This window comes from Molossus molossus, unplaced genomic scaffold (assembly GCF_014108415.1).
Source record: "Molossus molossus isolate mMolMol1 unplaced genomic scaffold, mMolMol1.p scaffold_m16_p_4, whole genome shotgun sequence".
NCBI lineage: Eukaryota > Metazoa > Chordata > Mammalia > Chiroptera > Molossidae > Molossus > Molossus molossus.
The window spans coordinates 125,983,872-126,010,769 of record NW_023425377.1 but is presented as its reverse complement, the minus strand read 5'-3'; the positions used below and the strand labels follow the sequence as shown (position 1 = coordinate 126,010,769).

The window sequence follows — 26,898 nt, the reverse complement described above, 5'->3', positions numbered from 1 at the left end:
AAATGAAACACAGAAGGCCAGCCCTGGTGTCGAAGTGTTAACACCTCAGACCTGCGTGCGCGTCCACCAACACGTGCAGCCTGCGACATTCCATTTCCAGACCAAAGGGCTTCTCCCTGTCAGCGCACCCGGTCAGCACACCCAGAGAGTGCACACAGCGAGCGCACCTGTCAGCGCACCCGGTCAGCGCACCCAGCGAGTGCACACAGCGAGTGCACACAGGGAGTGCACACAGCGAGCGCACCTGTCAGCGCACCCAGCGAGCGCGCACCTGTCAGCGCACCCGGTCAGCGCACCCAGCGAGTGCACCCAGCGAGTGCACACAGGGAGTGCACACAGCGAGCGCACCTGTCAGCGCACCCGGCGAGCGAGGAATGAGAGGTCAGGAACAAGAGCCCAGTTTCAAATAACACTTCCCAGGCCACATGCTCAGGAACTAAAATCACTCGCAATTCTCAGTGACACAGGAAAGGTCGTTGGTGACACACTATCAAGTCTTGTCATGACCCTCACTGAGCAACCACTTTGGGGTCACCGGGCCCCATTTGCCCAGAAACTGAATTTAATCTTGGCCTAAGATAAATGTAAAGATTAGAACAATGATCAGGAGTAAAAAAAAAACCCACCCAGAATCACATAATGTATGACAGACAAGTCAATATAAGTCACTCCCTTTGCTTTGGATTATCGGTCACTTTCAGCCCTGCAGGAAATTGGAGTTACATATTCTTACGAGTGTCCATCTAAATATTTACCGCGTTGGACCAAGTGTCTCGGGGACCGTTACCAGTGGACGCAGCCACCCCGAGGAAGGCCCCCTGTGTGAGCGAGGCGCTCTGTGAATGGTTTCCGCGGAGGAGGAGGGCATTACCGCTAAGGACTGCAGCTCCCTGGTCTCTTCCTCCGCCGCCGAGGCGTGGTAGGACAGGACCTGCGGGCGGAGACGGGACAGGTTACACGAGAGGACACCAACAGGGCCTCGAAGTTCAAGCTTGGGATTCTGCGAAGACTTCTCGGAAGGAGAACTAGACTCTTCGGATGTCAAGGTTTGGTGTGTTTTCTGCAACGGACAGAAAACCCCAGATTTCAATTCGGTTGTTTGTTTTGGAAAGCAGAGTTATTCTCCCCATGTTCCAAGAAGGCTGCTCACTTTGAGCCTGGCACTGCGGATATCACAAACACATTGTGTAAAGCCGCGGGCTCGAACTTGGCAGAACATTGAATTTCAATGGTCTGTGTTTTATTTTTTTTCAAACTGACTTGCGTTCCGTGTGCTTATGTACGGGATTAGGAAAACAACCTCTGCACAGGCTGACATTTTAATGTTGCCATTTGGAAAGCAGTCGTCTGGAAGCAGCTCTCAGGGGAGGCCTGTGACCCCGCAAAATTCATGAAGAAAAACCGCATGGCTCGGGTGTCCCTGCCACCGATCCAGGGACCCCTGCGCACTCACAGGGTTCAGAGCTGTGCAGAGAGGTGCCGGCCTAGGAACCCGTCCCCCGGCAGCCGAGGTCACCCACGTGCAGGGGCTCCCCTGCCCTGGCTGCGAGCTCACCCCAGAGAAGGCTGGAGGGCCTCGGCCCAGCTCCCCGCTCCTGCCCTGCAGCGCTGTCCACGACCCCACAGGGTTAGACGGACAGGCTCACTGTCTCTTACCACTGGACCCAGGGATCACCCCTGCCCGTTTTCAAGAGTGAGACCCTCACGCAGTGGGATAATATTACAATCTTTTGAACCAGGGTGGCGGTTGTATTTCAAATGTCTATCACGCTTTTAAAACATGTTTCTGAACGTTCACTTCTGTCAGAGACAACACAGAGGTACAAGAAACCTCTAAACGTTTTAGGATCATTGTTAAAAAGAAAACCATTTTCAGACTTTTGAAACTGTATGTACACGTGTATGTGTGTGTGTATCATCTAAACATGTGTGTGTGTGTGTATTTGGAACCGAGATTTCCCCTGGTTTACGATCTGCGGTCTAACCTTACATGAGACCATAGCAAAACTGTCAGTGTTCTACATTCACCCGAGGGAGTGAAGAGTCATCCTGGTCATGGCTGACTCTCGACGTATAAGGCGCTAACTTCCTAACTCTTCAGGGTTCATTACGGACCGGGAACAGTTATATCCCACACGTTGATTCCAGCTCATCTCAACCGGACAAGAGCAGGTCAACACTCTATCTCACACCTACATATGCACGACGAGGAGAGACACTGGCAGTCTTCGAAGTCTGTGTCCCTAGACCGGACTGTGATGAAGGAAATTTCCGTGGTACATGAAGTGCACATGTTCACGGAAGTTAATGAGTCCACGTGGAAGGGGCTGCCCCTGGGTGGGCTGGTCCTGCCGCGAGGGGCCTGCATGGGGCCAGCGCCCCGGCCAGCAGTGCCCTGGCCCCTGCAGGGCTGGACTCACTGTGGGAGCTCAGGGATTCGCAGATCCCCGGCCTCTACCCAAGACTCAATCGGAACACTCAGGAGCTGTCTGTACCTCTCTAAACAGCGTTTCCGAGAGATGGGGAAGTGGCTGGTCTAGGCATGTGAACTCTGCTAGATGGACGGTGGTTCTCTGTTTCCCTTACTTCTGATCGTCTGTGAGCACCAGGGTTTCTGTCTTTGGTTCTGAAACTGTGTGATTACAGCGGGTGGCCAGGCGAGACGGGCCAGGCGGTACCATCTGTGTGGATGGCTGACTCGGGTCAAGGACTGCTTTCTGCCAAAAAAGCAGAGGACAGATGGGACAAACCGTGCGCCTGAGTGGTGGTTTGGTCATGACCTTTGACGAGTTTCTGGAATATTAGGGTCTGTTTCCTTAGCTACTTAAATGAGGACAGAAGGACTCGGGGACGTGGGGCCCATGAGCCCGTGAGGGCAGGTGACAGAGCAGACTGGAGAGTCGTGAGGGGGAGGGGGACCTGCCTGTCGGCCGTGGGCACCGGGGGTGCCCGGCTGCGCTCACCTCCAGCGTGACCATCTGCTTGGCCATGGCTCGCTCCACGGCTTCGTACATCTGCGTGTTCTGGATGCCCAGCCCGCAGAAGATCACGAAGGCTTCCAGAAACTGCTCGTCGTTCCGGTTGAAAGGCTTCACCTGGCCCGTGTTCTCCTCCATCTTGTTGACGAGCTGGCAAACCCCTGTGGTGGCCAAGAGGAGAAGCAGATGCTGCGGGGGACGGTCAGAGCCGATGGACTCTGCGACCCTCCCCCCCGAACTGTCTTATCCTTTCCTCGCGGGGGTGCCTGGTGTCGCCGAACGAGCCAGCCACTCCTCCCAGCACAGTGCCAGCTGCAAACACAAAGGAAACTGGGACCCGAGAACCCATTCCACTGGTCCTACACATGGGCTGTGCAGAAAAATCCCGGAGCGCTAATTCCTTCCAGAATCGCTTGTGAATTTTAGGTCACTTGAGTCCCCAAGGACAGCTTGTCCTTTGGAGACTAACTGGATGTTTGCACCCTTGCCAAGGGAATGATTTCGGTGCATGTCATACTTCTGGGCCATGCAGATGCTCTCCTTGCCAAGAAACCGCAAGTTCGGAAGGACAGTCACACATGAAGCAGACCGCAGACAACAGGCCCTCGCACAGACGGGCTCCGGTCGCAAATACGGGCCTCTGTCGAGGAGGGTCATGTTTGCAGGATTCTGCTTTTTCTTTTGCTATTCCTCATGCAAGGCTATTTTTCCATTGATATTTTGAGAGAGAGAGAAACATCAACATAAGAGAGAGACCCACCGATTGGTTGCCTCCCGCACAACCCAACCAGGGCCAGGGATCAAAACTGCCACCCAGGTACCTGCCCCTGGACAGGGAATGGAACCTTTGGTCCGCGGGCTGATGCTCTGACCGCTCAAACTGGCCAGGGCCGCATGAGTCTACTTGTGGCACCGCAAATAAAAACGACACTCTGCCTAGAAATAAATGCAGAACTCATCTCTGAAGGAAACCATGACCCTCCACGGCCTGGCCTCTCTTCGGAAGTCAAGCATGTCATCAACATGGGATAGATCTCTACGGAACCCTTTGTTCTCTGACCTCGAGGCCTCTGGGAGGACTGGGTGACCTCCTACCTCTGGGGAGCAGTGTGGTTCAAGTCCTCATCGCTTCGGTCTCTGAATCTGTAGTAACAGCATCCACTCGCTGCACACCGTGCGGCAGGCCTTGTGCCAAACACTGTGGTTTACAAATTGTCTCCCGATTTAAGTGAGGTGGGTGTGGCCAGCCCATTCCACAGAGGAAGAGACCGAGTCTCGGAAAGGTTAAGTCACTTGCGCAAGGCCACGCAGGTAGTGTGCGTAGGTGTGCAAGCCGAGCCCCAGCTCAGCCGGGCCCCGGAGGCCACCTTTCGCCCCACTGCACTGCTCCATGCCCTTTCACCTCATGCTCGCAGCTCCCACTGACCCTTGACCTGTGCGTGTCCGCTGGCCCGCACGCTCCCCGAGCTCCCCTTCCTGGAGACCCGGCGACCTCACAGGTCCTGCCCAGTGAGCTCCGGGGCACCTCCTTTCTGCCCTCAGCGCCATAGCTTGGTGTGCCTCTCTGCTGGACTCGACACATCTGGGCTCCGAGATTCTGTTTCTCCAGTTCCATGTCCTTGGCTAGCGACATGCCTGGCGTTCGACAGGAACCCAGAAGCTGTCTGTGGAGCGGATGGGAGAGGCCAAGGCTGCAGCTCTGACCTCAGCTGCTGTCCCGTGAAGACTACCGTCTGTTCTCTCTTATTTCTGCTCTCATTCTCCTTCACGTCCGGTCCGTGAAGGTGCGTGGGGCTCACCCCGCCCCGTCGCTGTGGGCCCACTTCACGGTGGGCAACACCTGTGATCCGTGCTCTCACGATCGCTCTGTGTGTGTGTGGGGGGAGCTTTCTACCGTAGACAGTGAAGAAGCCTTCCGACCCACACGGTGCCGTAGGGCCGCTTCGCTAACGCGCTGTGAAGACGGCGTTCCGACAAAGCGCGGTGAGACTGGACGACGAGTGGAAACCATGCGGAGAGCACTCAGCGTTCATCATCGCCGAAGAGCACGCCCCACGCGGGGTGGAAACACACGCGTCATGCCCGCCGGCCTCTGGGAACCCCCGGGTACAAATAGGGTTCACGTCTACCGGCTTCTGGCTCTCTCCCAAACCGCACCTGCCCTCATCCTCACACCACACTGTGACTGCCTTCCCACGTTCACTGACGTTTCCTCATACGTGACGGCCATTGTTCACAAACAAGACTTTTCCTTTGATGGCTTTGGAAGAATGACTGCACGTAGGGACAGAAGGACCACAGAGGCGATGAGACGCACTCAGGGACACTGCCAGGCTGGGACCGGGCTAGGCAGCTCTCCCCGGTCAAATCTGGGCCTTGGTCAAAGTCCCTGAATGAGCACAGCGGGAAGAGTTCATGACGCCTCTGCAGGGCACAGGTACCGAAATGGGATGGTGAGTGTACAAGAGTCAGCATCACAACTACAGCTCAGAGAACAGCAGCCGCTTGTCTGTTACACCCAACAGACAGACACAGACATAGAAACAGACACACAGATACAGATACACACAGACACATAGATACACAGACATAGTCACAGACACAGACACAAATATAGACACAGACACAGACATAGACACAAATATAGACACAAAATATAAACACAGACACAGACATAGACACAAATATAGACACAGACACAGACACAGACACAAATATAGACACAGACACAAATATAAACACGGACATGGACATAGACACAGACACACACAGACACACAGACACAAATATAGACACAGACATAGACACAAATATAGACACACACAGACACAAATATAAACACAGACATGGACATAGACACAGACACACAAATACAGACGCACACAGACACACAGACACAGACACACTAACACAGAGTTAAGCTCAGAGCAAGAGGAGAGGGAAGACAGATGACCCATTCGGGCATCTAACTGGACTCCCCTGGAAAGAGCAGCAGTCACACTTACTTAGCACTCACGGTAATCTTGCTGACTTCTTTATACCCTTCAGAAATTTAATTCTATCAAACAAAAATGCCCAGGTTAAAAACCAAACAAAAAGCAATGGCTACAAAGAAGGCATATAACAAACCGACAGAGCGCTTGGAGAGAACGCAGCACCTACACACCTACGGACAGGGTTTCACAGCTTCTCAGGAGTGACTGGCAGAGTGGACGGCGCACATGATGAAATTTAACTCGTCATCTCAGAGGCCACGCTGCCAGCAAGCCACACAAAATCAGAATTGGCCCTGGTCAGTTTGGCTCAGCAGTTAGAGAGTCAGCCTGCGGTCCAGAGAGACCCGGGTTCGGTTCCCGCTAAGGGCACGTACCTCGGTTGCAGTTTGTCCCCGGCCCTGGTTGGTCGAGCGGGTGGCAGCCACTCGATGTGTCCCTTTCACGTCGATGTTTCTCTCTCTTCCTCTCTCTCCCTCCCACTCTATCTGAACAAAAAAATGGAAAAATGTCCTTGGGTGAGGATAAAAAAAAAACAACAAAAAAAACAAAATCAGAATCGCTTATATATAACAAAGTAGTTACCGCAAAACCACAAATAAAACAAAACCACAAACCAATCCATACGTACGATCATAAAAAAATAAAATAGTCCAAAACTTATTAGGAGCAAACCAAGCGGCAGGACCGTCGACAGTGAAGTCTCAGCGTTGCTGACCACCCTGAGAGTTCACAGAGTACTGGTCTCTTTAACATTTATTTTTAAGTATAGTTGGTGTACAATCTTTATTGGGTTAGTTTCAGGGGCACAATAGAATGATTCAGCGTTTTGTACCTTAAATGGGATTTTTCCCCATTATCATGAGTCTTGTCATATAGAATTCATCTGGCATACATTAATTTGATAACCGGGTACTTTTTAAATTCTCTCTAGATAGGTCCTATCAGCTCATCCTCTTGGGTTCTTCCACGTATCACGTCCCGTGTGAGTTACTCTACTTGCTGCTTCCTTCTCTATCAGTCACCCTTTTCCGCTCTCCTCTCCTCTGACTGCTTTGCCGAGAATTTCCTGTGGACAATAGTTTTGTTTCTAAAGGACTTTAAAAGTAACTTTCTCAATGACTTCTCTGAAACAACGTCCACCCCCCTTGAGGCAGCGTTGGTTATTACCACTGGACAGAATTCCTCCGCCCCTGGTACCGTTTTGCACACCGTATTATGTGACATTGTTTCAAGCTCCTTCTGCGCCTGTAAATCTCCCTTCTCGTTCCTGCTGCTGTTTCCCCTACACCCTCACCGCCTGTTGGAGGTCTGTTCGCATGACTGTGTTTGCCCACTGCTCTCGCTGAACCTTCCCATTGGGCCAGTTTATCTTCCCACTGTCTTCCCTCTGCTGTCTCCCTCCCTATCTATTTATTGGCAGGGGTGGGGGGGCAGAGAAACTGACAAAGAGAAAAGTGCTGTTTCTCTAAGTTCTTCAGTTGACTGTTTAGTTCAAATAATTTCATTCTGTCTTATTAATAGTAACACTGACTGACGATGCCCGAGGGCACAGTGTGGCTGGTCCGTGGGGCACAGTAGGCGGTCACTGACTGACGATGCCCGAGGGCACAGTGTGGCTGGTCCGTGGGGCACAGTAAGCGGTCACTGACTGACGATGCCCGAGGGCACGGTGGGGCTGGTCCGTGGGACACAGTAAGTGGTCACTGACGATGCCCGAGGGCACAGTGTGGCTGGTCCGTTGGGCACAGTAAGCGGTCACTGACTGACGATGCCAAGGGCACAGTGTGGCCGGTCCTTCGGGCACGGTAAGCGGTCACTGACTGACGATGCCCGAGGGCACAGTGTGGCCGGTCCGTGGGGCACAGTAAGCGGTCACTGACTGACGATGCCCGAGGGCACAGTGTGGCTGGTCCGTTGGGCACAGTAAGCGGTCACTGACTGACGATGCCCGAGGGCACAGTGTGGCCGGTCCGTGGGGCACAGTGGGCGGTCACTGACTGACGACGCCCGAGGGCACAGTGTGGCCGGTCCATCGGGCACAGTAAGCGGTCACTGACTGACGATGCCCGAGGGCACAGTGTGGCTGGTCCGTGGGGCACGGTAAGCGGTCACTGACTGACGATGCCCGAGGGCACAGTGTGGCTGGTCCGTGGGGCACGGTAAGCGGTCACTGACTGACGATGCCCGAGGGCACAGTGTGGCTGTCCGTGGGGCACAGTAAGCGGTCACTGACTAACGATGCCCGAGGGCACAGTGTGGCTGTCCGTGGGGCACAGTAGGCGGTCACTGACTGACGACGCCCGAGGGCACAGTGGGCTGTCCGTGGGGCACAGTAAGCGGTCACTGACTGACGATGCCCGAGGGCAGCGCTCACACCTGGACGCGGGGCTGTGGACGTGGGCTCCCTCCGCACCCCTTACCTGTCCCTGAAAGGAAGTGCTCCACACATCGCCAGCATCACCCCTCTGGCGCCGAGGTAAACTCGGGGTGACCTGCACTCAAGCCCTGCGATACCCCACCGCCCGCCTGAGAGGCAGGATGGCTGCGGAGGGCCAGCAGGGGCGTGCACAGGTACAGCCCCGGCCCAGGCTGACCACGCCCGGGGGGAACCGCGGGGCTCGCGAGACCACCGCGCCCTCGGAGGGCGCCCAATAGAAAACTAGGAATTGTTTGCTTCTGGAAGTTTCCATGCCATGATTTCAGACAGGACTGGGGCCGCACCTTGTCCGGTTCTTGCGCGTTGCCCTTCCTGGGACCCCTGGCTCTGGCTCCCAGTGTCAAAGGCTCGTGAGCCACGGGGCTCCGTCCTCCGCGGGTGACTGGTTGTGTGTGTGTCCCCGCTATTTGTGCCATGCTGAAGGGTACGTGGCAGGAGTCTGCACTTTTAAATTATGAATTATAAACGTATGGATGCCAATTAAATCCATTTCACTTTTATATTAATCCCGTCTAGTGTTTCCTTATTTCCTCCCATACGCAGACAGTGTACGGACTAGCATTCTGTCCACTCCTGGCATTTTTAACAGCTTCGGCTATTTTTCTTACTCCTCATCTGAGGATATTTTTCCATTTATCTTCAGATAGAGTGGAGAGTGGGAGGGCGGGAGAGAGAGAGAGAGAGAGAGAGAGAGACATCGATGTGAGGGACACCTCAACTGGCTGCCTCCTGCATGACCCCGACCAGGGCCGGGGACTGAACCGCAACCAAGGTACGTGCCCTTGACCGGAATCGAACCCGAGCCTCATTGGTTCACAGGCCGACGCGCTAACCGCTGAGGCAAACTGGCCAGGGCCAGCTTTGGCTTTTCTGTGTCCATGATGTCATTTACTTTATTAGAAGCAGGTGCGACCATTATACTTTCCTCTGTGGATTCTAAACTTCATCGAGGCAGAGTGACCCTGTGCATGATGTTTTTACCTTAAATTCCACTTTGTCTGATATTACTATCCCCACTTACATCTTGCCCCTCTTGTGTAAAATGTGTCCTTACAAGGTTAAACACTTCCTGTCTGTCAGGAACTCCTCGGTTTTCTGGTCCAGAAAAGCCAGCTTCTGTTTCCCAGTGCTACCTGGGAGTTTTTCTTATTTTTCCATTCCTTCAATCAGTGCTTGAAACGAGAAGATCTGTATCTGTTTCCACTTTGTGGAGTTTCACTTTTAGATTTTTAAGCTAGACTGTTCAGTCTTATTTTCTCTCATTTTATTCCAATTATCACTGTCCCATTTCCGGGTGCTCACTATAACCGAGCACGATCTTCAGTTCTCTAGTGGGGGGAAGCCGAGTACTTCCAGCATCACCACCACCGGTGCCACGAGCCACCGCCCGTGTTAGGAAAATCCCAGCAAGCTGATGAACCACGAGCTGCAGCACTACGGCCAAGGGGTGGACTTGAATATGACAAATACAATGAACTAGAAGTCAAATTTAAACTGATGTTATTTTAGAGTGTTTATCTGTGCTTGGGAATCAGATGGCACCCCGAGAACGAGCAGAGGAGGGGGAGAGCCATCCAAGCAGAATCACTGTCGGTAAGACGTGCCATCTCTCCTTCACCGCCAACAGTGTGGTCTAACACTATCCTTTTTATTATACTTTTCATGAACGAAGACATGGAAACGTAACTTATTTACAGTGGAGATGATCTAAACGTTTTCTTTGTTAGATGGGAATGAGACTCATTCCTTCAAAATATGCCCTGAAGTTGGTATGAAAAACCAGGCAGAAGGATTTCTGGTAAATATGAGATGGGAAAAAGACATATTTAGCCTATAAATAGAGGGAGTCGTTGGTTAAATGAATGAATGTTGAGTGAGGAAAATATTTCCTTAATAGTGTTGAAAGCAAAGCGGTGGAAACACTGTATCCACAGAGCACTAAGCAGACACGAAACGAAACCTCGGGGACACACTGATGATACAGCAGCAGGCCCTGCACCGGCCTAATGTCCATAATTTCATCTAAATGTCAGTAATGGAAAAAGATGCGGGGGAAGGAGGGTTAGGAGAAACATGTGCCCATCTGTGTTTCTTCATGTAACTCTGGGGATTCTCTATTAGTTACATAATAGCAGGCTCCGGTCTGTGACATGGAAGAAAAACGACCTACAACCATGATGTTTTCCATGCTGCGTCTGGGGTATGAAGTCTAGTCCAGAAGTCAAGCTCTTTGTCTTGTCACACTTATAAAACAGCAGGAACACTGGAAATTTCCTTCTCGTCCTTGGAATCAACTTGAGCCCCGGCTGCAACCCACTAGGGGACCCTGTTTTCTTCCTTTTTGTTCGCAGGGAACGTTCCTCCCCAAACACCCCGTCTGCTTACTGAGGCTCTGCTCTCTGGTGGGGGGTCCGAGACCTAAGCCGAGGGAAGGCTGTTTCCACTGGCATTTTCTAGCCCTTCTGCTCGCCGGTCTGAAACAGCCGCAGGCCAGAAACTGTGATTCCTGAACAGGGCTGAAAGGCTATTTACTTCGGCTGCACAGAGGGAAGTCATGTGCCAGAATCCATCAGTGGTTCTCCCTTTTCCTCATGCCGGACCCTCGAATACAGCTCCTCGCGTCGTCTGTGTGTGGGCGCGTCTGCGTGTGGGCGGACCCGCCTGGAGACGGATGGAGGGGCGGGGTCTCGGTTCCTGAGACCGTCGGGAATATGTGTTTTCCGATGGTCTTAGGCGACCCCTGTGAAAGGGTCATTGGACCCCCAAAGGGGCCGCGACCCACAGGTTGAGAACTGCTGCTTTAAATGGTTCAAGAAGGGCGGAGGCTAAGTCGCGCTCATGCCCGGGCTCTACGAACACCCCACGACTCCTGCAGCCACGCCCTGCGCCCAGTTCTGTTCCAGAGCTGCTGCTGCGCCAGCCGGACGTGGGACGTGCCCTGGCAGGTGGCCACGAGGCCCCTTCCTGTGAAACTCACCCGTGAATAGCAGACCCTTCTGGAATTTCATTCCCCATGTTCCTAGGTCAAAGGCAGCTGTAATAAGTCTTTATACCTATGCCAAAAAGCATTATATATATATATATATATATATATATATATATATATATATATGTGTGTGTGTGTGTGTGTGTGTGTGTAAAATGTAGTTTTCGCCTTGAGCTTCCTGGGAAATAAAATCCGTAACTTGACGTTGACCCGGGTCACACTGGGCGGCCTCGTCAGCATTCTCCTAGTGTTTCTGCTGGAGACCCGACGGGCCCCCTTGAGAAGGGCCCCCACCCATGGGGCCACACTTCTTCTGCGAGGATCGGAAGCCAGTGCCCAGCAGCTGATCAGGGAGTCCCCAGGCCTCACCAGGGCCAGGGTCTGACCCACCGTGCAGGCTTAGACACTAGCTTTCCACGCTGACAAAGAGCCGTCTGTCTGGGGGGGGGGTCACGGTAACCAAGTTCACAAGACCATGCGTAAAACCAGGAGAGTATTCATCTCAGCACAGGACGCTGGCTCCCGGGGAGAAACAACCGTCCGTCAGTGTGTCTGGGAGGGCGGGGTGATGGCCTCGGACCCGCCCTCGGAGTCCGCGGCCCGGGAAAGGGGTCAGAAGGAGGGACGCGGGGCTGGCGGGAGGCTCGGTGTACGGCCCAGTGCACCCTCTCGAGGACGCACACCAGCCGAGGACGCACACCAGCCGGGCGCCGGGAACCCTGGGACTGTCGGCCACAACCTGCAGCTCCCACGCCCCCGGAGCGATGGCCACGCCCTGTGCACGCTGACACGTCTCCACTCCGCACGAGGGCCCGGGCTGGGGACAGAGCCTGAGGGCACCTGTGTGGTCTTCCTGTTCTCAGGACGCTCCCCCGCCCTCCCTCCGAGGCCCTCTCCTCGATGAAACTACCGGCACGTCTGGAAGCCCAAACCCACTGGCGTTTCCAGCTCGTTTCCGTCCGAGCCTCCTCCGTGGCCTTTCCTTGAGAAGCGTAGCCCTTAGAAGACGTGCCCACGTCCTTCATCACCGAGTTCTCGGGGGACTGTGTTCGCAGTGCCCCCGGAATTCCCGGGCTGCTCTGAGCGGAACGCCGCGCGGCGAACCTTAGCGACGGGAGGCACCGGGGCAGCTTGCTGAGGGGCAGCCCTCCCGTGCCTGAGGGGCAGCCCTCCCGGGCCTGAGGGGCAGCCCTCCCGGGCCTGAGGGGCAGCCCTCCCGGGCCTGAGGGGCAGCCCTCCCGGGCCTGAGGGGCAGCCCTCCCGGGCCTGAGGGGCAGCCCTCCCGGGCCTGAGGGGCTGCCCTCCCGGGCCTGAGGGGCTGCCCTCCCGGGCCTGAGGGGCTGCCCTCCCGGGCCTGAGGGGCAGCCCTCCCGGGCCTGAGGGGCAGCCCTCCCGTGCCTGAGGGGCAGCCCTCCCGGGCCTGAGGGGCAGCCCTCCCGTGCCTGAGGGGCAGCCCTCCCGGGCCTGAGGGGCAGCCCTCCCGGGCCTGAGGGGCAGCCCTCCCGGGCCTGAGGGGCAGCCCTCCCGTGCCTGAGGGGCTGCCCTCCCGGGCCTGAGGGGCAGCCCTCCCGGGCCTGAGGGGCAGCCCTCCCGGGCCTGAGGGGCTGCCCTCCCGTGCCTGAGGGGCTGCCCTCCCGTGCCTGAGGGGCAGCCCTCCCGTGCCTGAGGGGCAGCCTTCCCGTGCCTGAGGGGCTGCCCTCCCGTGCCTGAGGGGCAGCCTTCCCGTGCCTGAGGGGCTGCCCTCCCGTGCCTGAGGGGCAGCCTTCCCGGGCCTGAGGGGCTGCCCTCCCGTGCCTGAGGGGCAGCCTTCCCGTGCCTGAGGGGCTGCCCTCCCGTGCCTGAGGGGCAGCCTTCCCGGGCCTGAGGGGCAGCCCTCCCGGGCCTGAGGGGCAGCCCTCCCGGGCCTGAGGGGCTGCCCTCCCGTGCCTGAGGGGCAGCCCTCCCGGGCCTGAGGGGCAGCCCTCCCGGGCCTGAGGGGCAGCCCTCCCGGGCCTGAGGGGCAGCCCTCCCGGGCCTGAGGGGCAGCCGTCCAGGCCTCGCTGGGCCCTCCGCTCCCGTGGGCGGGCTTTCTGCCTGGTTCAGGTTCACCCAGAGCAGCGGAGCGACTCACAAGTGCTTGTACGAGTGAATGAATACAACGTACCTCTAAACCACACATGCGAGAGAGAAAACTCGGACACCAAGAAGTGCGACTCTGAAACAGGGCACACTATCTAACTCTCAGTGTGTCATTCTTACACAAACATTGGGTTACAATAGGAGCGTAACGATTACAGAAACACATCACGGTTAACAAGCTACGTAACAAACGTCTTGTTATTTCCAAATCCTTTTCTCGCTTCGGTTTTTGTCTTTTACCCATTTTATCCTTTAAACGTACATTTGAAAGACAGACGTTTCTGGGAACACGTTTTTCCTTTTTCTTTGGTAAGGACAGCACAGAGGTTGGTGAAGGCTTACCTATCACTTTATTCTTCTTTCTGTTTTTTATAGGTGTACAAAGCAAACTTCTAATGCTCTGCTGGTTTGCGTTGCCTGTGTTTTCATTCTAAACAAAAACAAAAAACCAGCAACACGTTACAAAAAGACTGATTTGCCCACTAGATGCCATTATGTAAACCACATTGGGCATCTGAAACCACCAATAGTCATCTTTTATTGGCTGGAGCGACAGAGGGTAGAAAACGTACAAATTACAGTGACGTTCACATGAATGTAAAATAAAGCAACTAGTCTTTACATTATCCACAACAGTCAGTCAGTATCCTTGATTTCTTTTTTCCCCCTTTTAAATGTTCCCAGTGCTCACAGGACTAGCGTGCGCTCTACCGTGGGAGGAGCCCCAGGTGTCCAAGGAGGGGAGGGTGCCCCCAGCCCGGAACCGGGTTACACACCGGCCCCCTGGAGACACGACCACTGTTTCTAAGAGCTTTCCTACATACGAAATAACAACAGCAAGGCAGCTGCCTTAATCTGCCATACTTTTCTGAAATAAAATGAGAAAAATACCAGAACTCAAAGCTAAGGAGCTCGTCTTGTAGCCCTGCAGTCAAGGGAACACGTTCATTTTCCACAGAACTGCTCCACGCAGCAGGCCCCCCATTACTAACGTCAAGCCTCGTAAAGCTTAGTTCTTGAGGATGAACTCGAGAGCTCTAGAAATCCCATCTAAGGAACGTCCTTGACATCAAGTGGGTAAGATACATTACCTCAAAATTAGCTGAGGATAGTTCATGAGTACCTGTTTAAAGAGACTGATAAAAGTACCCAGAAACATGCGCCAGTATCGCGGCCCACCCCTCCCGGACGTTCAGAGCTCTTTTATCCCCTTCATCAGATCAGAAGGTACGATGGCCCCTCCATCACCAAGTCCAGGCCAGTCCTCCCGTGAAGGGTCCCTGTGGGCGCCTTTCTGGTGGGAAAACCGCCAAGTCGAACACGGGGTACTTACTGTCCAGGGGAATCTTTTGTCCTTAGTGACGTCCGGGATGTTGAGCCCTTCCATAGTGTTTTTGACGTACTGAGCGTACATGTAATTGATCCTGTTTGCGTCCCGTTCCCTGCGGAAACAAGGCCTGTGAGTTCTCTCCGGACAGAGCAGAACGAACAGCAGTTATGACGAGAGAGACAACCCCGTCTTAAATGGCAGGGCAAAGCAGACAGCTTAGAAAATACAGCTTCACACGTATTTGATGACCGACAGCTTTGGTAGGTACCATAATTGAAGCGATTTGAAAAGACCAAGACCCCCCATGTTTCAACTCTCTAAAACACGTTTTAAACGTCCTAAGTCCTGTCGCCGGCATTGCTAATGGGCATGCTGATTTTTGTGCTGTTTAATGTGAAATCCATCTGCATTTCCTCCCGTCTCATTTTTCATCAGATTACAGACGACGGAGCACCAGCCTGTCCTGCTTCCTCCATCATTCTCTCTGCACATCCGCCCGTCATCCTTCCACATTTCAACACAGGAGGCAAGTCGACAAGCCGGATGAACGTCACGAAGCGAGCTGCCGCCTCTTCTTTGTCCTCTGAGGTCTTTTATACCTTCTTAAGTTAAAAAGTCATCTTCCTCAAAACATTCTCTTCAACTGCAGGACATTTTCCCTGGTTTACTCCCACTTCTTGCTTGACAGGTTGAACGCAGAGGGGTGATCTGCAGCGCCGGGGCTGGGGGCGGGCAAAGGGCGCGTTTCCATCAGAAAGCGCCCCGTTCCCGGCGAGGGGCGGCCCGGGGGGTATGCCCACCCTCACTGTAAAACCACTGAAGACGAAGGAGGCCTAGCAGGGGGCATTTCTAAATGAAACACGCGCCTCAGGGGGAAGGTCCCCTTGTTCTGAGGCCCGAGGATGATGCTCTTCCCGTTCTCCGTCCTCCTCACCCAGAATGCCTTCTTGGACTGCTGCGGATGCTCGTGAGCCCCGGTGACTCCACGCAGACGCCCACAGGCGGCCTCATTCCCCACCATCTCCGTCTCTCTTTTCGGTGCATTTTAGCTGCAGTGGAACGTGCTCACATCGGGTACTGACCACGTGTCCCGTGTTACGTGCAAGGGAAAACCCACGGAGAGTCGGCCCAAAACCCTGGCTGGGCTCCCACTTCGTGCACATAATCTGGGTGGAATCCTGAGAAAAGCTGATGGGATAAGTGCGGGATTTAGGCTCGTAAAACAAATGTCACGAGTACGACAGGCAGCAAAGGTCTCGGGCGAGGAAAAGACGCGTTAGGAGAGATAAGACAAGTGCAGGGGGACAAAGAAGGACGTTGGGGGAGACACCCTGGTTCAGAGCCTTTAAAAATGATGCCACTGCTCATGGCTTTATCATTCTTGTCATCGTCCTGTCAACAGTGGGATGAAACCCAAAACGGTCAAGCAACTTGCCAGGGAGGATTAAAGCAGACTTAGAAGCGCGGACATCGAGAAGTAGAAACACTAACATTATAAATCAATAGAAACCCAGTTCTTCTGTAAATTCCCTGAAAACTTTCAGTTTTCCCACTAGTCACTCCCGGGAAAACGCACAGACTTATTGTGACGTGATTCTGTGGCGTGCTGAGACTCAGTCCCCTCGCCCAGCAAATACAGGTTGAGGACCTGCGGCCCGAGAGACACCGTCAGTGTCACGGGGAGACGAGCGCTCGTGGGGCAGTGACCATCGTGGGGCAGTGACCAGCTGACAGTCCAGAGACAGGAGCCGAGGTTTAGCTGCACGCATAGTCCCTCCATACCCTTTCCTGTCCCCCAGACACCGGCCCCAGAAGGGAGAAGTGGGGCTCAGCCACCTGCGGCTGGGTTTTGCCACGTGAGTCAGTTTGAGTCAACAGGACAAAAGAGAAAATGTGACCGCTTCCAGAAACCTCCGCCGAGAAACAGCTGCTGCATGTCTCTGCCCAGCCTGCTGTGTCCCCCACACCACCCTCTGACACAGGCAAGCTGGAGAGGCCCGGGCCCCGAGGGGAAGAGCCGTACCCTGGGGGGAGGGAGAAACCCCAGGCCGTGGGGTCCCGGAGGCCTTGGGGAGCCTGAGCTGCCCACCGGGGGCTTTTCCAGGACGGGAAACAGCTCTCCATTCCTGCTGGGGCTGCGGGGACTGGGGCTTGTCTGCTTGTCGAGCCTCCTCCTAACTGAGGCAGCAGATAAGAGGCAACAGCACACCGGTGGAGGAGACGGGCAGGCCGCACCTCCACGAGGGGGGAGGCAAGAGCTGCACGAGAGGCTGGGGAGGGGCGAAGGATGTGAAGAAAGACATCAGGAATGAAGTGGGGGTGGGGGGTATTCCAGGCAGGGAGGGAAACACCCAGAATAAAACACTGCTGAAATAAAGAGTTCCCCGTGCACCGGGAAAACGTTACATAATTACAGGTGGTTAGGAACAAAGCGATGGTTTCAGGCCGAAGAGTCATTAGGCGGAGAGAGCGGTGGATGCGTCTGCAAGTGCAATGCAAGGGAACAGGGTCTCAGTCCTGAGAGACAGGAACACGGTGGCCTTGGAAACGCGTCCGGGCTCCAGCTGCAGGAAGCGGCAGGACGAGGGCCAGGTCTGCACCGAGGCCACGCCAGCCAGCGTGGAACCAGGACGACTGGCCACAGCTGGGATTCCTCCCCAGCAGCCCGGCCCGCTCCCTCACCAGCGTCTGAGACGCTTCCACAGGCCCTCCGGGCCCCTCTCCCCTGGGTCAGCCCTGCGTGGCTCGCTCGGAGGGCTGCCCGGCCTCCCCGCTTCCTTCCCTCTTGATTCTCGCGGCGGTTTTCCCTCCTAAATGTCTGCGTGTTTAACCCAGTCTCAGCATCCGCTTCTGGGAGGACCCAGCTGTCTCACCAGGAGTCTAAGGCTTTTGTTGCTCAGTGGATACAGTCGGGGACACAGAGCTCGGAGACACTGAGACATGGAAGTTTCTGTGCTCAGAATGAACGGGAATCATGGCAGGCTGCGCAAGCCAACGACAGAAAGACACATTCGAGAGGGACAGAAACCACCGCGAGCAGAGAACTTGCCGCGTGCGGAGATATTCTGAAGCCTGTTGCATGCGTTACCTCGTTCAGTGCCGACTACAACCCTGCTATCGGCAGAAAGTGCCCCCCTTTCACAGGCGGAGAAACTGAGGCTCCCGGAGGCTCCAAAACTTACGCAAAGCCCTGGAGCTAGTGGGCGGTGCACTTAGATACAATGAGTCTGATTTCAGAGTCTCCACTCTCCACTCTGTATCCAGTTTGTTAAGCAGTGAAAACCTTTCACTATGTTTAAAGTAGTAGGTGTTACTGTATTCCACTAAAATTATGTTTCTAATATAATAATCATTAACAAGTATTAACCAGTATATACATTTCAAGAAAGTGAGTTTAAAGGATTAACCCTAGTAGGTATTGGTCATTTTAGGATTAAAAAGTGTGGATTTATAAATTCACATAAAATTATTCCAGAAATACAGCACTAAGAAACCTGTTTCTTACAACTAAGTTCCACACAAACTGTGCAGTATCACACTCATCTTTCCAGCTGCAGCACAGACACTGACCTCCCCTCCCCCCGCCGCCTGGAGGTGAGCTCCCTCCGAGTTCTCGGGGCTCCTCCCAGCCGCCGGCTGTGCTCCCCGCGCCCCGCGCCGGTCCAACGCTACAATCATGTGTCATGGGCACCCCGAGTGGTTTTTGCTTTTACACTTAACATTTAAAAACTGCCTTCAAGACATCATTTTAATTTATAAAAGATAAGTGGATTGGTTGGAAAAGTACCACATGATGGGCCAGGCTTTTAAACGGACACACAACTGCCTAACGAGTGATTTGCTCACCGCTAACATCTCCCTCTCCTTGAAGAGCTTTTGCACTAAGTGTTAATAATGAGAACCGGCAAGGCCTGGATTCTATCAATAAGCAATTTTAGGAAGATAATAAAGACATTGCTGGTGACCTGTGAGTACTGTCCTTTTTCAAAATGCAGATGCTATTATGCACCATTCTAATGCAGAGTTTTTGGGAAACTCAACCTCATATCTCATTTTTATTTATAAAAACATATTCCCATCATGAAGAGATCTTTAATTGCATCATTAGGATAATGGCTAAGTTTTAAATGTGTAGCAGAACTAAGGCATTACTGCTGCATAATTTTCACTGCTGTAAAATCAGTTAGTGAATCAGTTAAAATGATTCAGGCAAATTAGTCTCTTTTAAGGTAATTACACTGCAGTTATCTTTTGTAAACATATGACACTAAGACTGTTTTGAAGTGATTAAAAACATAAATGAAAAGATACCTGCATTTTGCTTACAGAAAGGGAATGTGGTATTCACCAAAACCAAATCAAATATAAAGACTTCCCTTTTCCAAAAAAAAAAAAGGAAAAGCATATTCACCAATAGGGGTCAGTATTACACCAAGTCACTGGGCTCCTTCAGCTATCACTACAAGGAATTAGAGGACCTGGCTGAACTGATACAAATCAAAATGCAAATACATAAAATATAATTACACATACATGCTGGTGCACAAGATTCAAAGGTAAATGTAAATAATGTACAATTTTATCCATTTAATATGCATTATCACACCAATTTCCTACCATGCCACAGATATATATAAATTGTTAAATATGCATTTTTATATTTGTATGTGTGTGTGTATACATATTCACTATTTATGCAAGCCAAAAATAAAATAGCTAAATATTAATATGTCTTATCTAGAAGCTTTCTAAAATGTTCTTTCTAAAAAGCAACAAAAATGTCATAGCATCATAAAATCACAATAACATGTATTGGTGCTCATCCTGAGAGTAAGAACTCCGCAGCTGATGGCAGTCCAGCCTGAACCCGCAGGTGGGAGGCAGAGGGGCAGAGGCACACACTCACCAGGACGTGGGCATATCACCACATGTTCAAAGGTACAGTGTCAACAGTGCCAGGAAACAGCCTGGGGCTTCGGAGAGGACCCACGTGGAGACCGGACTAACTTCAGAGCAGACCAGCAGTGCTGAGGGGGCCAGCAGGGCCAGCTCTTCAATTACTGCTACGTGAACTAAAACCTCTGGGGCAGGGTCCTCCGGGCAGGGACACCTGGTTTACCCACCTGGCACCCAGCTCAGCAGCGAAGGTCTGAGTCAGGGGTACCTCCTGAGTCCAGGAACGCCCCCTGTCCCAGTTACATCCTGTCCCTCCACTGAGTCCTATAATTCTTTTATTAGCAGAAAGGGCCTTTCCTTGTCCCATGCTGTTAGAGCAACTGTCCAGAAATAACGAGTTTTGATTTTAATACGATCCCTTAACAAACTTGCAACTTTACGTCGCTGTGGTCTAGTTTCTCATCCTGATGCGGGAACACCTCAGAAGACAGGAAGGTGTGAGCAGGTAAGGGGGAAAGAAGAAAGAACGGCCACTCCGTGCCGAGGGGGCTTCTGCAGCCTGGGTGACCGGGGCCAGCCAGGGGGTCGAAGCCAAAGCAGGCCTCGCGCTGTTCTGCAAGGCGGCTTCACTTGGGCTGCAGACACGAGTTATGTTTCGTTTTGTATCCAACTTAATTACAAGCATTTTCTGCCAAAGTTTTATGATGCATGTTTTGAAATACACAAAAATGTTGAAAGTACAATGAACAGACTGCTTCTGGATTCGACATCTGCTTAACATGTTGTCGCATCTGCTTTATCTGTGTATGTTTTTATTAAACTTCGCTCTATTTGCTTCTCTTTGGCTGAACCATTTTAAAGTTAGGTGCAACCCGGCCAGTGTGGCTCAGTGGACCTAGCATCATCTCATAGACTGAGAGGTCCCGGTTCGATTCCCGGTCAGGGCACAGGCCCTGGTTTCAGGCTGTATCCCCAGTAGGGGGCGTGCAGGAGGCAGCCATCAATGGTTTCTCTCTCACATCGATGTTTCTCTCTCTCTAAAAAAATCAATAAAAGCACATTTAACCCTGGCTGTTTTGGCTCAGGGGTTAGAGCGTCGGCCTGTGTTCCAGAGAGACCTGGGTTCAGTTCCCGCTAAGGGCATGTGCCTCGGTTGCAGTTTGTCCCTGGCCCTGGTTGGTCGTGCGGGTGGCAACCGCTCAATGTGTCCCTTTCACATTGATGTTTCTCTCTCTCTCTTCCTCTCTCTCCCTCCCACTCTATCTGAACAAAAAATGGAAGAATGTCCTCGGGCGAGGATAAAAGAAAAAAAGCACATTTAAAACATAAAATAAAAAAGTTAGGCCCTGGCCAGTTTGGCTCAGCGGTTAGAGCGTCGGCCTGCGGTCCGGAGAGACCCGGTTCGGTTCCCGCTAAGGGCACGTACTTCGGTTGCAGTTTGTCCCCGGCCCTGGTTGGTCGTGCGGGTTGCAAAAAAAAAAAAAAAAAAAAAAAAGTTAGGTGCAGACTTCCTAACATTTCATCCTTAAATATGTCCGCATAAAGCTCCTAAAAAGCAGAACGCTCTCCTGCTCACCACAATATCTTCCTAATGCCATAGAAAAGTGACAGAATTCCCCACCACCACTTAGTCCATATTCAAATTTCCAAACTCCAAAATGTCTCCGATGCTGTTTTGTTCTGTTTTGAAGCGGGACCTGCAGAGTGGCTGGCTGTCATGAGCACACCCTCCCTTCACTCCCCTCAGTTCCCCTGACTCTGAAGCGACCGGGCCACTTATCTTACGGAAGGTCCCACGGTCTAGATTTGCACAGAGGTTGTTGTCAAGGCAGGGCCACCCAGGTGCTCGGTCACAGACGATGGTACGTCACCCCCCCATGTGGACTAATGCTCTGATGAGCCCACTGTCATGAAAACAATCTGGAACTTTAATAGTAAATACTAAAGGGAAGCTAGTTCTCATTCCATGATCAGATTGGATGCATGATCAATAATTACTGGTAAAATCACTGGAAAAAAGTGAACAACGCATAATGTGAGAAGCAGCATCGTGGCCAAGAATTCCCGTCGCGCCCCGGCAAAGCGAGCGGCGCCAGTTTCGCTAGCGGTGCAGGAGGGGACGTGAACCGGCGTTTGGTAGTTGATCCTAAATCCTTTCCAACATTCTTCAGAAAGCACATGTAAACTTGGGACAATAACATCTACAACCTCCATCATATAAAAACAATCTGTCGCCCTGGCCAGTTTGGCTCAGCGGTTAGAGCGTCGGCCTGTGGTCCAGAGAGACCCGGGTTCGGTTCCCACTAAGGGCACGTACCTCGGTTGCAGTTTGTCCCCGGCCCTGGTTGGGTCGTGCGGGGGGCAACCACTCGATGTGTCCCTTTCACGTTGATGTCTCTCTCTCTCTCTCTTCCTCCCTCCCTCCCCATTCTATCTGAACAAAAATGAAAAAATGTCCTCAGGTAAGGATAAAAAAACAAACAAACAAAGAAACAAACAAGGAATATGAATTTAAGAATCATCAAAAATATGAAAAATCAATGAACAACAATAGAGATCTGATCTGAAGGCAGCCCCAGGGTCATGTGCCAGTGTGACTGGGACCACAGGCTCCCGTCTGGTATCCAATCTCCCCGGCCGATTCCACATCAGAGCCGACGGGCGGAAAAGTGTGTGCAGAAGCCTGTCAGATTTCCAGTGAGCCTCCAACACGCAATGAAAAATATCATCGAAATACAGTAGTCATAGCCTTAAAGGAGCCAGCTCAAAAAACACTGCTCCCGCCCTGGCCAGTTTGGCTCAGCAGTTAGAGCGTCGGCCTGCGGTCCGGAGAGACCCGGGTTTGGTTCCCGCTAAGGGCACGTACCTCGGTTGCAGTTTGTCCCCGGCCCTGGTTGGTCGTGCGGGTGGCAGCCACTCGATGTGTCCCTTCACGTCGATGTTTCTCTCTCTCTCTCCTTCCTCTCTCTCCCTCCCACTCTATCTGTACAAAAAATGGAAAAATATCCTCGGGTGAGGATAAAAAACAAAACAAAACAAAAACAAACACTGCTCCCAAGCCTTTGCTCACTGTGCGCGTTCACTCCATGGAAGAATTCCCAACTGGAGTAAAGACAAAAGAAAAACCCCCGAACCCTGGGACTTCATAACGTCAAGCGGTCAAGTATTTTCCCGAACTAAATTACTTGTGGGGAACAGAATAGTCAATCGCGTCTATGGCTTAACTTAAACGGGTCACGCAGCTATTTAGCCAGTTTTACATCCTTGGGAATTAAGACCGAGACTGTTCTCTTTACCTTGTTACAGTATCTGATGGCTGTTCTGGCTGCTCGCTCTCCATGTGAAACACACTGGAAAAGGAGTCCTGAAAACAGAGCGACAGCAGACCAGGGGGTAAGTTCAGTGAGGTCATAACAACCCTCCGCACACAGACGCACAAGTCTAAGGAGTGAGCGGCACCCGACGGGGGTGACCTTTGTGCTTACCGTGCGGGGGTGCTGGCCCAAGGACTCGCTTCGTGACATCCTGTTATTAAGAGCTATAGTTCCTATAGTTTCTGATCTTCACTTGTAAGAATACTTATTTGAGTACTATTTTTTTTTCTACTAGGTGTTAATAAATATGTTAGCTTCGAAATTTCCCTCTGTTTATTCAAAATCCTCACACTTTTGCTTTGGGGCAAACATTGATTGCTGCTGTTAGATCCCAGGTGAAGAATGTCATTGTAAAAAGACATATCGCTCGGTAATATTTTATGAGCTCATTAGAATAATCATGATGATTTTAGCAACATGGAGAAATATTGGTGAGGTTACATGGAAAAGCGGAGTATATCGGCAACCAAGCAATACTTACACCCGAACAAAGAATCGGAAGGACACAGAAAGAAAACGATGACAGCCCTGGCCGGTTTGGCTCAGCGGTTAGAGCGTCGGCCTGCGGTCCGGAGAGACCCGGGTTCGGTTCCCGCTAAGGGCATGTGCTTCGGTTGCAGTTTGTCCCCGGCCCTGGTTGGTCGTGCGGGTGGCAGCCACTCGATGTGTCCCTTCACGTCGATGTTTCTCTCTCTCTCTCCCTCCCACTCTATCTGTACAAAAAATGGAAAAATATCCTCGGGTGAGGATAAAAAAAAAAAAAAAAAAAAACGATGATATTCGTTTAACGTGGGGACCGAAGAGTGAGCACACATTTTTTTCTTCTCGTTTACACTTTGATTTTGGCTCACATTGTTGAAATACTTTTAATCAGTAAAGAATTGCAATATAAGTGAAGTCACCGAATTCCTTTACTAAACCAACAACTGAAGGCGTTGAAAGTGAGCACACTGGCATCTTGCTGGGCACGACCTCAAAGCCCCGCTGAACGACATCAGATGCGGCCAGGGCAGGGTTAACCGGGAAGCAGGAGCCGACTGCCAACTGGAGCGGCATGTACGCTGTCTACAGACGGAGGGCCTCGTGAGTAACTTCTGGAAATTAAATGCTGAAGAGCAGGTCACAGGGGAAACCTAAGTTATCACTGCATTAATGAGTTCTGGCCTGAACTTGAACAGGACAGCTACTACCTTGTGACCATCTCTACAGTCAAGATTTTATACCTGATTGGACATATGAAGTGGTATCTATGAGAATACTGAGCTCCTAATTGATATCCCATTAATGAGAATCACACACACACACACACACTGATTTAGATAAAGTTGGGTCACACAGTACAGTCTTACTACCTAAAACAATTAAACATTTTAAATATGAATGATTACATTTCTTTTATTCTACGTCTCCCTCAAGAAACAGTAACCCCGATATCACACGTGGACTATAGCCGATGGATGCAAGTGGCAACCCTCACTCTCTTTCCATTAACCACCAGTCAGGAGCCTATTCTTAGGGTCTAAAGGAAAAAGAAAATAAAAAACTGCCTAAAACAGGAATCTCCCAGAAGCAGTGGTTCACAGGTTGAGACGGGAAAGAACCTGCCTCTGGGTAGGGGCCCCGGTTCTAACGGCAAACCCAGCGGGCCCACCTAGAAGTGACCAGCACGCCATGAAAACAGCCTTTCCACACACCTCCGCGTCGACACGTTACAAATCAGTGGGTCGAAATCTACCAGCTGGAACAGCTTGGTGGTTTCCCATTGCTGGTAAAGGACTGGGGACTCATAGGCGGCTTTAATAACATTACCTCGATGGGGCCAGGCCTTCTGGTTTTTAAATGATTAAAAGAAAATTTGCTACCCAGCCCATTCAGAATGGGGTCTACCTGCTTCTAGCAGCCAGGACACCGCCAGTCCTGACCAGGGAAGGTCGGCACTGTAACAACAACGTATTCTCCATCAGGGCGTGGTGCTCCGAGCACAGCGACCTGCTGTGGTGACAGCTCAGAGGGACACGGAAGGCGCCCTCCAGCCCCACCGCTGGCCTTCAACTGGGACCGCTCACCCTGTCATCGGCTCCACGTGAACAACCACACAGGGCCTGAGAGAGGGTTCGAGGCTAACACGGGGTTTAAAAGCAGGGCTCCGAGGAACAGACGTTTCTGTCTTTCTGAAAACAAAACGCCATCGGTACTCACGGAGCAGTCTTCGTCCACGATGAAGATGGTACACTTCTGCACTTGCATGAAAGAGATGATCGTGGCCGCGATCTTCTTCAGGATGACCTCCAACGACTGCTGCTCTTCAAAAATTAAGCTGGCCAGGTCGAGCAGCACCTAGACAATAAAAACGATAATAATAACAAAAAAGAAAAATCAAGGGCTTACTACTTAGTAATTGTTTACGATCACTAAATCAATATCATGCTTTATGTGAGTTATACGTTTTTCTATATATTTAATCTAACAAGTTATGACCAAGTTTGCATTCAAGTGGTACATATGTAAGTCTGCTGGCTAACAGCACTTCATGTCAGTCGTTATTATTGTTAGTTCAGCGGTTCGATCACACGCTGAACCCAGGCCCATCAGACTTTACTCCTGACTTCCCTTCCCCGCCAGCTTGTGACGTAGGGTGGATTTCTTGGAGATGGGGATAACAGTAGTACCGAAATCACAGCAATATTGTAAGAACTAAATAATCTAACGTTTATAAGGCATTCTGAACAGTACCTGATGCATAAAGCACCATCGATAAATAGTAAATGTTTATTAACATCTATCAGTATTTTCACAGAGCACAGCATAAATATTGTCCAAAGTCAACAAAGCATTAAGAGTTCTTTTTGTGATTTTCCTGGTAATTTCTCTTTTTGTTGAGTTCCACAGAATTCCTTTTAACATCACAGAGAATTTGTGTGATGAGGGGTTGGAAAGGGTATTACAGCAAAGTTATTGGAGGGGATACTATCTTAGTCAAGGCGTGAAAGATGAGTAGGAATCATTCAGGAGAAGCAGGGAAGGGGAAGATTTCAATCCAAAAGAACTGAATTGAGCCCAGCTGGTGTGGCTCACTGGCTGAGTGTCGACCCTGCACCAAGACCACTGGTTCAATTCCCGGTCAGGGCACATGCCCAGGCTGTGGGCCAGATCCCCAGTGGGGGGCGTGCAGGAGGTGGCCAGTTGATGTTCTTTCTCATCACTGTTTCTATCTCTCTCTCAAATCAATAAATAAAAAAATTTAAAAAAAAAAAAAAAGGAACTGAATTGAGAGAGAGTCGCATACTACAAACTGGGGTCGAGGTTCGTGTGTGCAGAGTATAGGAGGAGAGCTGCGGAAATGAGGTTGCACAGTGAAGCAGAGAAAGAACCCCAAAGCCCTGGACGCCTCTTGAAGCAGTTTGGACAGTGACGGACTGCAGGAAGGAAGTGACCAGATCACAGCTGTGTTCGTAAAAATAGGAACTGGACGCATGGATGACAAGAACAGAGCATAGGAACATTAGGGAGATACTGCAGTTGAAGGCAATGGGAGGTCCAATATCTTAGTAACACAAGTTGGAAAAAGAAAACAATAGAGAGCAGGGGAGATGAAATATCAAAGAAATAATGAAAAAGATTCACACAAAACGGAAGGGCCTAAGTCTCCAGACTGAAAGGATGTCCAGGTATCAGCCTGATTAATTAAAAGGAAAAAGAAAAGTCATACTGTGAAATTAAGTTACCAAAGAATGTAGAAATAATCCAAAAAGCTTCCAGACATTTAAAAAAATCTACAAAGAG

At 51.7% G+C, this 26,898-nt stretch overlaps 1 protein-coding gene across 4 annotated transcripts in view; it reads right to left on the bottom strand.

Moving 5' to 3' along the window:
- PDE5A (phosphodiesterase 5A) overlaps positions 1-26,898 on the bottom strand; it is a 116,589-nt gene that overhangs the window by 37,771 nt on the left and 51,920 nt on the right. For all 4 annotated transcript variants that reach the window (XM_036240179.1, XM_036240177.1, XM_036240180.1 and 1 more), the window contains exons 6-11: positions 25,315-25,452; positions 23,038-23,105; positions 14,849-14,957; positions 13,858-13,945; positions 2,964-3,139; positions 872-931 (exon numbers count right to left, since the gene is read on the bottom strand). In XM_036240179.1, the coding sequence (XP_036096072.1) occupies positions 872-931; positions 2,964-3,139; positions 13,858-13,945; positions 14,849-14,957; positions 23,038-23,105; positions 25,315-25,452 (639 nt within the window). The remainder of the gene's footprint in view (positions 1-871; positions 932-2,963; positions 3,140-13,857; positions 13,946-14,848; positions 14,958-23,037; positions 23,106-25,314; positions 25,453-26,898) is intronic.